The 12,691-nt window shown below is 42.9% G+C and overlaps 1 protein-coding gene across 3 annotated transcripts in view; it reads right to left on the bottom strand.

The window, feature by feature from the left end:
* ipo8 (importin 8) overlaps positions 1-12,691 on the bottom strand; it is a 61,202-nt gene that overhangs the window by 34,352 nt on the left and 14,159 nt on the right. For all 3 annotated transcript variants that reach the window (XM_007898616.2, XM_007898615.2, XM_007898617.1), the window contains 6 exons: positions 12,543-12,627; positions 8,841-8,975; positions 5,025-5,124; positions 3,423-3,499; positions 2,559-2,675; positions 1,641-1,730 (listed from right to left, as the gene is read on the bottom strand). In XM_007898616.2, coding sequence (XP_007896807.1) covers positions 1,641-1,730; positions 2,559-2,675; positions 3,423-3,499; positions 5,025-5,124; positions 8,841-8,975; positions 12,543-12,627 — 604 coding nt within the window. The remainder of the gene's footprint in view (positions 1-1,640; positions 1,731-2,558; positions 2,676-3,422; positions 3,500-5,024; positions 5,125-8,840; positions 8,976-12,542; positions 12,628-12,691) is intronic.

Genomic DNA, 12,691 nt, shown 5'->3' with positions numbered 1-12,691 from the left:
GATAAGATATGAATAAGGGTCTCGGCATTCCAAGGGGCAATCATAGCGGAGGCAGGTAATATATCAAAGGTGAGCGGAAGCTGAGTGGGAAAGAGAACTGATGGTGGGGTTTGAAACAGTTGGAGGTCAAATAAAACACTGAGGGTCTGCACTGGCTCTGCAAGGTGGATTGTGTATCTATAAAGATTGATGTTATCAGCCCCTGAGTTAAAAAGGCACTGATTGGAGCCAAACAAGAGAGCTTCTGTGTTGGTGACATCCAACTGAAGAAGGCTCACCCAAGACCTGATGTTTAACAAGCAGTCAGTCAGAAGAATAGTGACCCTGGGTGCAGGCAGAGAGATTGAGGTGGCTATCATCCGCGGTCACATGGGAGTTAACCATATGTCCTCGGATGATGCTGGCAAGGGAGCATATAGATATTGAAGAGGAGAGGACCAAGGACAGAACCATATGTGACTGTGCAGGGGCGAGAGGAGATCCCGTTTGAAGAGAAATAACAAGGAAACATTAACATAAGAGACGCAGAAACAATCCTAACAAGAGGATATGAGAGGAAATTAACAGAGAGGGTGGTGAGAATGTGGAACTCATTGATGGAAGCCATGGTTGGAGCAGAAAACAATGTATTTAAGAGAAAACCCATGAAAACTTGAGACAGTAGGGAATGGAGAGGTATGAAGGAGGCTAGGGAAGGGGGTGGGGGAATTTAGGATGAGAAGAGGCTCATGTGTCGAAAAATTTCCAGACAGACAAGTTGGGCCGAATGACTTTAGTACTGTAGATTCCATATTGCTTTTTATACGATTTACTGTCAGTGTGGTGTAGGTACATCAAATCTCATTAGTGTTTTGTCAGAAAGAAGAATTAAACTCTTAAGCCGAAAGAACGAGCTTACAAACAGTTCAAACCCTTTATATCCCAAATGACCAGCAACAACAGAAATGAAAGTACCAATTCTTTCGACTCAGGGATATGGAATAACTTATCATGTGAGGCAAACTCGCATAAGTTGTCTCGTTATTAATCGGATAAATGCCTAAGTCGTACATGCACCCAAGTCCCATTAATTTTCCGACCATAAACCACTTAGAATTCTTTGCACTAGTCGTATTTTACAAGTCGGATTAACAGCTAAATTGTGATGATTTATTTTCCTAAATAATCCTAAATCCTCTCCTAACTCGTATCGCTGCTACCCACTTATGGTCCATTGCCGTACAGCATGCACAGTACCACGTGCTGAGTGTGAAACATGGTCAGATTTTGACCGATCACTGCATGCGCATTTAGAAGCTGCACTAATGAGGTACACCACGCGCACCTTTACTGTTTGAAACAAGCGCAGGAAATGAGGTCTTCACCCTTTTGTGTCACAAAAGGCAAACTTAATGTTCCGTAAGTCGTATTTACGGCCGATATAAGTCTGCCCGTAATTCGTACTTCATGCAAGTCATATTAAATGCAATGGTCCCATGTGTTTAAATGTATAATGCTCATTCCTCTGCTCATTCTATCAATCACATTAAAGTTAGTTTTGCAGTTCTCACTTTTAAACAAACACTTAAGAAAGAGTGAAGAAAGAGAGGAAGTGTCAGCCAGTGAATCGCTATATCACAAAATTTACCAGTGTTCCTTACCCTGGCTCGAAGATAGCCCAGGTTTGAGTTAAAGAGGGGAAACACATAATTCTGCAGCATCAACTCCATCTGACCCTTGTACACGTTTTTCTGTAGGTAAAAATACAAATTTAGTTGTCGTTTGCACAGTCATTTGAAGCAATGATAAAAACTGAAACAGTGCAATCTTCAAAGATGACAGTGAACAGGAATTTTAAAAAAAGTGACATTCCAGGACAAGAGAATCAAAAATCTAGCTTAATGGATCAAATCCTCATTTTGTTTGCCACATAACTTAATGTCTTCAACCTAGCACCTAGAAAGTGAACTTGCAATAAATTCAGCAACAGTACTGGGATTAGTATTGCCTATGAAGTTACTTGAGAATAATTCTCTATAACTTTTGAAATACCAACATGAAATTTGGTAGATTGATTTTTCTCAGTTGTGCTGATAGCTGTGTTTGGACACGAGTCAGTGACCACAATGTGTCAATAACAAGCTCAATCTCAACAGAATTGCTCACTTCACTTCCAATGATCACATCAGGCTGTCGATCCCCACACTTCTTTTGATGTCCAGTCCTGGCCAAGGGCTAACAAAAGCCTGCTCCTAGCTGACAATAAGATGAAACATCTCTCACACATGGCAATTTCAAGCATCAGATAAGCAATGATATTCCTGCATGAGTGGAATCCCAATGGAACCAGGAACTAAATACCTTGCAGCTTAATTTCTTTGGCAAGGGTTGAAGAGAGGCCAAGATCCAACATTATTTTGATACCAGTCCAACTCAATGAAGGCTCCACTTTGGCAGTGGATCACTGACAATCTGAAACTCTATACCACGGGTCTGATTTAATGGACTCCCATCATCATGTTATAAACAGGGTCTGACTGTATTGTAACATATAACATATCAGTCCCGATCAAACATACTTTCAGTAGAATTTCTGCCAGTGAACCAATGACATGCAGTGCTCCATCCTTCTTCCGTGGATCAGTGCCAGGGTCTGTCAGGATATGGTAACAAAAGCTCATCATCTTGGGTAAAACCTAGCGTGAAACACATCAAACAGAATAGAACCACATCAGATATTTTCAAGGTAACTTCACATTGCCTGAATTCAACACAGTACCAGATAAATTGAAGATAAACAAGGTTCACTGATGTGAAACGGTGAAGAGGGACTCAGACACAGCCTAGTGGAATTTTACTTTATATATGTACAAAAAATATTTTTACTTGTTATGCCAAACTGACAAGAGTTTATCTATTTGGTTAGCTGGGTATTGGACATGCTTGGAAACCCAGCATAATGCTTAAGAATAGCCCAAAACAAAAGAGAACTCCACATGTCCCCACATGAGTCCGGAATGAAATGCAAAACATGTACATATACAGTAACTTAGCAGAATGTTATGGCAAGGAAACAGGCTATTTGCCCCTATTAGTCCGTACCGGTTACTCCATATAACTCCACATGAGCCTCCACCCTCCTGTACCCTATATTCATTAAATGGAACAACTTGACATCGTAAAGCGAGTCTTACAGAGGAAAAATTACACGGATGGTACAGATCACCAAACAAGTTGGGAAGGTTGTGGCGGAAGGGGAGAAAGATGACCAAAGACACGGTAAATGAGGTCAGTTTGGAAGTGTTTTGGAGATGGAGAGTTCTCCTTTGGTTTCTCCTTTAAGTTCTTGGTGCAGGACAACTGAACAAAGACTGAACAAAGTGTTGACAGCACTGCATTTTAATGTTTGGGTCTCTGCAGTTAAATTCAAAAGCTCATCTCACCTCTTTCCTCTTCTTAGCTGCTGTGTAAAGAAAATTCTGGGCAGCAATGGTTGGTGAGACATGGTCCTCGAACACATCTGAAACATTGAAGCAGTACCACAGAATTAGACAGCAGAAGCTCTGAAGATTAAGAACAGTTTACACCCGATCAATTCCTCGTTTTGAAATAATTCTTCTTGTGTTTGCATTTGTGAATTTGTATTTGCCATGATCCTCGTTCTCACATTCAAATTCCTCCAGGGCACTTGCCCCACTCGACCTCTGCAGCCTTCTTCAACTATACTTACTAGTCTGTCTTCTCGCTCAGAAAATACCAGCCTGCTTCACGTCCCCCACCTGATCTGCCACACCAGGCGGGCTTTCAACCATTCATCCCCGGTCTCTGAAACTTCATCCCCGAGCCCCTCCAACTCTCTCCCTCCTTTCCTTGTTGAAATCACATCTCAGAATGTACCTTTTTGATCACCACGCCTCCAACCCCTCCTCAATCCTCAGTCCCGCCCCTCTCCATGTGTGCCCTCTAGCTTTGTCAAGCACTTTGACACATCCTCCTGATGTGAAAGGCGCTAAAAAATACAAACTGTGTTGTAAAGCGCATATACCATTGAAAAGTCTCAAACTGTTCACAGCCAAATGCTATAGCGTCAGGATTACAATTCCACCTCAGTTATTGTATAATAATACTTACATTTGATGCAGAACCTTAAACATTCAAATGTCGTGATGCACTTGATGAGTAATTGGTGTCAATTTGCAGCCAATCTGCTCACAGCAAATTCACCAAATAAAAATGAAGCAAATGACAGTTTTATCTGGGAGAATTGTTGACCAGAACAATCAGAATTTTCTCCTCCTAGGAGAAAACTCCTTTCTCTTTTCGAATAGTGCCATGGAATCTTTAGCATCCATCTGAACAAGCAGATGGGACCGAAGTCAAGAGTATCAGTAGAATGATAGCATCGCCAACAATGCATCACTCTACTGTTTTAGCCAAGTCCATAAGTTCTGGCTGACCTGGAGCTTTTAAACCATAACATTCTGGTTTGGAGAAGCATATACATTTATGGCACAGGCCATTTGGGCCATCATGTCTGTGAAAGCTCCCTCAAAAGCAATCCTTTCAGTCCATTTGCATGGCATTTTCCCCAGACCCCTGTAGCTAACTCTGGTTAAGGCATCTCACTTGAAGGCCAATATGGATCTTGTCTCAACCACTGGTCCCAGGCAGAGAATTCCATATACTTACTATTCTGTGTGACATAAGAGTTCTCAGAATAAAATCCCTACATAAGATACAGCAGTGCCTAAAATGCTGAAACATTTCAATGCACTTGATTGATACCAAATATAGAGATTGCATTTGCAGGCAAACATGGTGCTTACTTTGTTTTGCCCAATGTTCTACAAGCAATCATGAGGTACACACCCAACTTAAAATAACTGCATTGAAGTGAGCATATTTTGCTGGTAAAATATTTGGGCCTCACCATCAACTGAAATGTAATTTTTGTTGGAGGAGGTTAAGTAAATCCAAGTGTCACAAAATAAAAGCTGCTTTGATCTTTCAAAATCTCAAGTTTAGAGAAATGCTGTAAACCTCACCAAATTTCATTCGAATGTACTCATAAGGATCCTCCTGCCACAGCTCCTCATCTTCATCCTTGTAACACATCAATGGGAAGATCACCTCTTCAGAAATGCTCTGCACAAAGACAGAAAGATTTACAAAGAATGTACAGCACAGAAAGGGGCCATTCGTGGTCTGTCCATGCATGTGTCTGCATCCACTCCTTACTCACTCCCAACCTTTCTATTCGCCTCTCCCTTAAGTGAACATCGAGCTTCCTCTTAAAAGCATCAATACTATCTGATCCAACCACCATTTCAAGCAACAGGTTCTACAATATCACTATCCTCTGTGTAAAGTAGTTCCTCCTAAACTGTCTTTTAAATCCCCTTATTCCTCTCTATACAGTAAAACAACAATAAACAACAAAATTACATTTGTACAGAATACTTAAGTCATACCAGTCGGGACCACAACATTTAATTTGATTTACATTTATGGGTTACAGGCAAACTTGCATAAGTCAAATAATATACAACTTAAATCAATAGTCTATGCATACTTCAATACACCTGGTAAGCGTGTATGCAGCAATGGGTCAAGATTTTGTTTCCAGCGATTCAATGCAGCCAGTAAGTGCGTTCGCAGCATTATGAGTTAGGAGAGGATTTGCAAAGGATTTAGGATGTGTTTAGGACCAAGAAACCTTTATGATTTAGCCATTTTTCTGATTTATAAAATACGATTAGCGCAAAGAAATAGTGTTTTTTAATAGGAAACTGAAGGAGACTCGGGTGCATGTACGACTTAGGCAATTATACGATTATAAAGGTTTGACTTATACGAGTTTTTCTGTACCTGTGCAGCCTGATAGCAGTAACCTGATAGCCCTGGAAGATTCCTCATAAACCTACGCTCTATTCTTTCGATTCCCAGCTATACAAAATATAAAATTATATTTGTATAGCGCTTTCATGTCAGGATGATGCCCAAGACGCAAAAGAGATAAAACAAAATGAAGACTGTGAATCCCATCCTTTGCCTCCCCCGATACCCTTACATTCCCTTCTCTCTACTATATCCGAAGTACATGTAGCTTTTTCATTTCATTTACAAGAAGAGTATAACCCCAATTTGACACTGTTGATGGCAGGGATCTCAACACCATACGGGCACTGAAGACAAAAGTAACCATTGACTTTCCTTTCTGCATGTCTAGACAAGAAGAATGGAAGAAAATGTAAGGAAAACAGGGTAATGGTTAGGTCCTGCAGATCTAAGAGCGATGATTTCCCCACTATGATGGTGAACACAAACCAGGCTTCAAAAGAACACCGCCATCTACTGGCAAAGCTCTGAGCTGACATTTCTTTGAAATGTTTTCCTCTCCAGTTGCATCACCGTAAGCTGTTTCTGGCAACTTTCTCAATGAGTGAACACCAACATAAAGTTGCTTGATGTTGGACAGTCTTTGGGAGCCAGCTCAAGAACGGATTGGAACCTCAACCAATACTTGGTTACAACTCAACGCTATATTCTGTAAACTGTCATTGAGGTCTGAAGTGTGACATACCAAACAATGGCTGGTAACCAGACATGAGCGAGACCAGCACCAAGAAAAGTGGCCCAAGTGGCGGGTAAATGGATAGGGCTTGAGGTGTGTTTTGAAAAAAAGCAAAGCAAGGCAGAGGCTCTGGGATGGAATTTTAACTGGGCAATTCTTGGTCTGGACAAACTGTTCTCTTTGGTCTCATGGGATCTTTAACGTCCACCTGGACAGGCAGACAGGAGACAGACAGGTTTAATGTCCCATCCAAAGGCTGACACTTCAGACTATGCAGCACTCCCCCAGCATTGCCCTGGAGTGGCATCTTACACTGCAAGCGCAAACTTCCAAGATGAAGCTTGGAGCTCAAACATAAATTGTTTCGTAGTACTCAGAAGAAACAGACCTAACAACTGAGCCAGGTTGATAGCCTAAATCAGGGTTGTCCAACAAGCGGATTTCAGTGTAAGTTTTTTTACACTGTTGGATTACTTGTTTATTGAAAGTAATGGAAAATGTTTGCCTTGTTTGCTTGTAAGCAATATCTGTCTTGAAGAAGTTCAGAGTTAGTTTTGCAATTATGGATTAATCTGTTTTGGTTTTGTTGAGCATTCTCTGACCTCTGAGTTGATATCTGGTGGTTTTGATTTTAATCTATTGAAAAAATTGAAGCATATACTTCCATTTGCAATGATCATTATTACGTAAAAGTCACACAATTTAAAACATAGGATTTCTGTACGTTTATTTTAAGTTTCTGGAAAAGAAAAATATTGCTTATGTGACCCGCAAATGTTTCTCAAATGTGGTATCCGGCCCTCGACATCCAAAAGATTGGACCACCCTACCCTAAATTATAGCGATGGGAAAAATGGTGACAGATCCATTAACCTTATTTAGAAGCACCAGAACCAAATTGTGAATGTTAATAATTCTTGCATTTTGATATAGCCCTTTTCACTTCTTCTAGATTTCTCAAAGTGCTTCACAGAATATACGGTAAAGTGAATTGACTGTATATTTGTGGGCGAACTTGTTAAACTTTACAGTGATGTCTAAACTTATGATTCCACTGTTTCCTCTTGAAACTGAAAACATAAATCAAATGTTACATTTATACAGCGCCCACTTCGGGAGGAAGTTCCAAGGCGTTTGAATGTACTGGCTTGGCACCCAATTTAGGTTGGGAGCCAAGGAGGCTGGGTTTGGGATAAATGACCGAAAGCACAGATAAAAAGTTATGTCTTGAAGGGGACTCAGAGGGCGATAGGCTGAAAGGCTGATACCTCCAGTCAGGCTTTCAGCTGATCTGCCCCCACTCTGGATGGAGGTCCGTATATCAGCTGAAAGCCTGACCACTAATTGTATATGTAAAACATGCGATTGTAATAAGAAGTCTGGAGCTGGAAACAACAGTATCTGTCAGGTATGAGAAAGAGTTACTCAACTTCTGGAGACAAAGTTTCAAATAACTCGATGATTCCCACAGTCATTAGTCACAGTCGTTAGATCAGTGGCAGAGCAGCAACATTCCTGTTTGTCCCTTGTTCCACCATCGGCTACTACGCCCCAAAACTCTGGAACTCTCTCCCCAATGCATCCTTGCTCTCTCCTTCCCACATCACAGCAATGCACCCAAAGACCTTCTTCTTCGTTCGTGCTTATGGTCACTGACCCCCGCCATCACATTCCTGCACTGTCAAGCACTCTGAGACGCTACCCTATGTAAGGGTCGCTATATAAATGAAAGTTGTCATTGTTGTTGCTCGGAATATACTCTGTCCAATTTGAGAAACTTCCTACTCTTGCTTTCCTCAATTCATGAATGAACGGAAACCTATTTGGAAAAACCTTTGTGATTCGCTGGCTGCAAATTTGGTAAACGGTAAATTGCAATTACCACAACAAATCGTGTTTGAAAATATGACAAATGACAACCAATTTCCTTTCAAACGCAATGACTCTTTCATGTAAGATGATGGAAGGCATCAAATATTAGGAATGTGTAAGTTCTTGACCATCTGACGACTCCATTTTCTCCCCAACATTCCCTCCAATCTCTCTCATCGTACCCCAAATTCCCAGGAAGCTTCGAGACCTTTCAGTCTGTCATTAGCAGTATTTTTGGCATGTCTGCAATGTCTCTTTGAAAACCCGAAAAATAACCCTGACAGAGTTAATAACAGTTTTCATCTCGGACTCTCCCTCTCCCTGGTCACACAGATGTGTGTATTTTGTGATGTTAATTCTGATCACAAAATAAACTGAAGCAAAGAGCACAGTAAAGTTGTATTCCGGCACTCACCTGAATGTGTGGTTTCATTTGTTTCCACGTGAGAGAGTGGCCAACCCCCTGATTCAAGTAGTTGAGGGCCTGCTGCAGGACACGGGGGGTAACGTACTGCTTGTGTCGGAAATGAGCCACTAAATTCAGTAATACCTACAACAAATGATACAGCAACACATGATAATAGCACTGGAACGGACTTGCCACACAAAATAAATTCGTTTAAAGCTGGGATTTTATCCTAGCTAAAACTGTGCTCCTAGTGGTTAGCTGTAAAACTGTGTAATAAAGTCTTCTTGTGCTTCCTTTATAGCATACACATTTTTTAAATTTACAATGGAAGCCGCTTAAGCCAGACACCTCAGAGCCAACTGTTTTGTCTATCTTAAGTGGCATCTGAGGTTAACCAAAATTCTCTTACAACAACAACTTACATTTATATAGCGCACTTCACGCTGGACAGCGCTTAACAGTGGAGGAGCCCGATGCCAAGCCAGTGGAGGGGGAAGGTGAACGTAGGCACAGTCGAAGAGGAAGGTCTTCAGGCGCGACCTGAAAATGGGGAGGGGGCAAGGCGAAGCGATTGAGGGAGAGATTTACACAGCTTTGAGGAGTAGTGGCTGATAGCGTGGCGGCTGATGGTGGAGTGGAGGGTCCAGGGCCAAGGAAAGAGGCCGGAGCCAGTCGAGCGGAGGCAGCGGATAGTAATGTAGGGAGAGAGCAGGTTGGAGAGATAGGAGGGTGTGAAGGGACTTATATACAAGAGTGAGGATCTTGAAATCAATCCGCTCTGTGACAGGGAGCCAATGGAGTTTGACAAGGACTGGGGTAATGGAGTTATGGATTTCAGTGCAGGTGAGAATGCAGGAGGCGGATCTTTGAATTAGTTGAAATTTGTGAATAGTGGAGCAGGGGAGACCAGTGAGTAGGGCATTTGAGTAGTCAAAATGAGAGGTGATGGAAGTATGAAGAAGGGTTTCAACAGCTTTTGGAGTGAGGAACAGACGGAAGAGGACAATGTGCCGGAGGTGGAGGAAAGCGGTCTTGGCCAGGGAAGCAGCGTCTTCTTAGAGCTGAAGCAAGGTGACATGCCAGCAATGGAATGTCGGAATCGAGCCAGCCCTCTGTGGCGGTCTCACTAGTCCGGTTCCTGGGCCAGGCGGGTCCGTAGTATTCCAGGGAACTGCTGATGACAGCATAGCCAGCCTGGCTCATCGGCAGGACCTGGAAGGAAACCATCCCACTCAGCCCATTAACCCTGCAAGCCAAAGCTCAAATGTAGGGTAGGGTGGTCCTAGCTGGACAAGCAGCGGGAAAGCTTGCCGGACAGCAATATCAATGGCAAGCTATGCAGTTTTAGTTGGAAAGACTCCAACAGTACCCCAACACACACTCTGGGGTCCCCAAGCCTTGGCTCTTGCCAACCTTCGCCTAATAACAAGAAGATTACATTTGTATAGCACCTTTCACGTCAGGAGGACGTCCCGAGGCGCTGGACAGTGACAGCATTTCAGACCTGAGCTGGGGTCAGGGGGGAGAAGGGAGGGGAGGGGAAGGGGGGTGACCAATGGCATGGTCGAAGAGGCGGGTTTTGAGGCAGGACTTGAAGGAGGCTAAGGAGGGGGCAAGGCGGAGTGATTGGGGATGGAGTTCCAGAGGTTGGGGGCAGAGTGGCTGAAGGGCGGGTGGGTCAGGGGACGTGGAGCAGGAAGGAGCCGGCTGAGTGGAGGGAGCGGGCGGGTTGGTAGTGGGTTAGGAGGTCACAGAGGTAGGGTGGGGCGAGTCCATTTAGGGCTTTGTAGGTCAGGACCAGGATTTTGAACTAGATCCTCTGAAGGAGAGGGAGCCAATGGAGTCGGGCGAGAATGGGGGAGATGGGGTCACAGAGTTTTGTGCGGGAGAGGACACGGGTTGCAGAGTTGTGGATTATCTGCAGCCTGTGGAGGGAGGAGTTGGGAAGGCCGACAAGCAGGGCGTTTGCATAATCGAGCCTGGAGGTGATGAAGGCATGAACAAGAGTTTCAGCGGCCTGAGGGGTGAGATAGTGGGGGAGTCGGGCGATGTTACGGAGGTGAGGGAAGACAGAGCGGGTCATGCCTTGGATATGGGGAAGAAAAGACAGTTGAGGGTCGAACAAGACACCTAGGTTCCTCACTGGCTTGGTGAGTTGAAGTGTACAACCATGGAGGTTGATGCTGCCAGAGCCTGAGGTGCAGAGGCATACCTAGAATTAGATAAGCAGGATGTGTCCCTCCAGAAAGAGGATTCCATTCCAACAATCTATCTCTGGGATTTCCATGTGTAGGTGCAGCTTGGGTTGGATACTTTTACACATGGTGATGGGTTTCCGCATGTGTCAGACACCCGGCTAACCAAAAAAAAGCACAAGCCCTGGTCTTCTCATCCACAATACATGTAGTCAATTCACTTTACTGCATATTCTATGAAGCTCTTTCAGAAGTCTCAATGACCTGATAAGGCACAATATTAAATGCAAGGATTATTATATTACTATATAATTAATTCTGGTGACTTGAGATCAGCTAATATTGGTTTTACATTGTGCTTTTTTTCCCTATTGTTGTGTTGTGTTTACATTCCAGAAACCCAAAAGCCAAATCTTACAGAAAGCCACCGAGTTATGGAAACTGCATTCATCAAAACACAATGATCACAATGCCCCAAAGATATGAAGCAACTGCTTTCTATGAATAAAACGTCTGCAAATACAAATGTAAAAAAAATCCCGGCCTTCAGTGCGTCCCTCGACCCCACCACTCCACCATTTGCAGATGTGCTGTCAGCCACAATAACCCGAACCTCTGGAACACCCTGCCTCAATCCCTCTTCCTTGCCCCCTCTTTGCCCATCTTCAGATTGAACCTGAAAACTTTCCTTTCACTCTTTCTCTGTGGCTCTCCAAAACTCACCACTCTTACTCCATGGCTCGGTGTCAAACTATGTCATTGTTAAGCGTTCCAAGACACTACCCTGCTTGAAGGGTGGGATATAAATGAAAGTTGTTGTTGTTATTGCTGAAAATTAGTCAATTGCTAAGTCATTATGCAGATTGCTTTCCAGAGGTAATAATCCCTCAAAAAAAATCACTCAATCCACGACGGTTTGTGGGACACTGCTGTGTGCAATTTGCTGATGCAATTCATCTACAAAATAGTCATTTCAATATATTTTGTGAAGCGCTGTGAGACATCTTAATGACAATAATCCTTGCATTTGATATAACGCCTTACCATGTCTTCAAGAAGTCTCAACACACTTTACAGAATATACTGTAAAGTGAATTGACTGTACATTTTGTGGTGAAACGCAACAGCTAATTGCCCATAGCAATGTCATGTTTTGAAGTGACCAATTTTTTTTTTTGAAGGAATTATTACCCCCGGAAAAGCGATCCGCTAATTGACTAACAACCGGGTTCCTACTTACTGCTGGGTAAACAGAGGTGTGTGGAGTAAGGAAACTTGCCCAACATTTCGCCCTGCCGGGAATCAAACCCAAGTCTCTAGCTTGTAAGGCAATTGCTCTAACCACTGAGCTATAGGACTCCATAAGGCAAATGCAAGGTTTATTATTAACATTACTACTACTTGGTAAGATCTTCAACAGAGCTTCACTTGGACAAAGAACACCCAGTTTTCCACATCTGAGAGAAATACAGTATCCCAAATACTCTTGGCAAGTCAATCTTTGTGCTCTCACCTGTTGAATACCAACAGCATAGGTTTGGAAAAAGAATTCTGAAAATTCAATGTACTCCTTGGTTACATTTCCAGGGCTTCCATACCTATAAACAAAGCAAGACACAGAAGATCTAATGAGATGAGCTTTCCCTATTCCATTTCATTTTC

The sequence above is a fragment of the Callorhinchus milii genome, unplaced genomic scaffold (assembly GCF_018977255.1).
Source record: "Callorhinchus milii isolate IMCB2004 unplaced genomic scaffold, IMCB_Cmil_1.0 Scaffold5, whole genome shotgun sequence".
Taxonomy (NCBI): domain Eukaryota; kingdom Metazoa; phylum Chordata; class Chondrichthyes; order Chimaeriformes; family Callorhinchidae; genus Callorhinchus; species Callorhinchus milii.
Note: the sequence above shows the minus strand (reverse complement) of the source record. Positions and strands in the feature narration are given on the sequence as shown.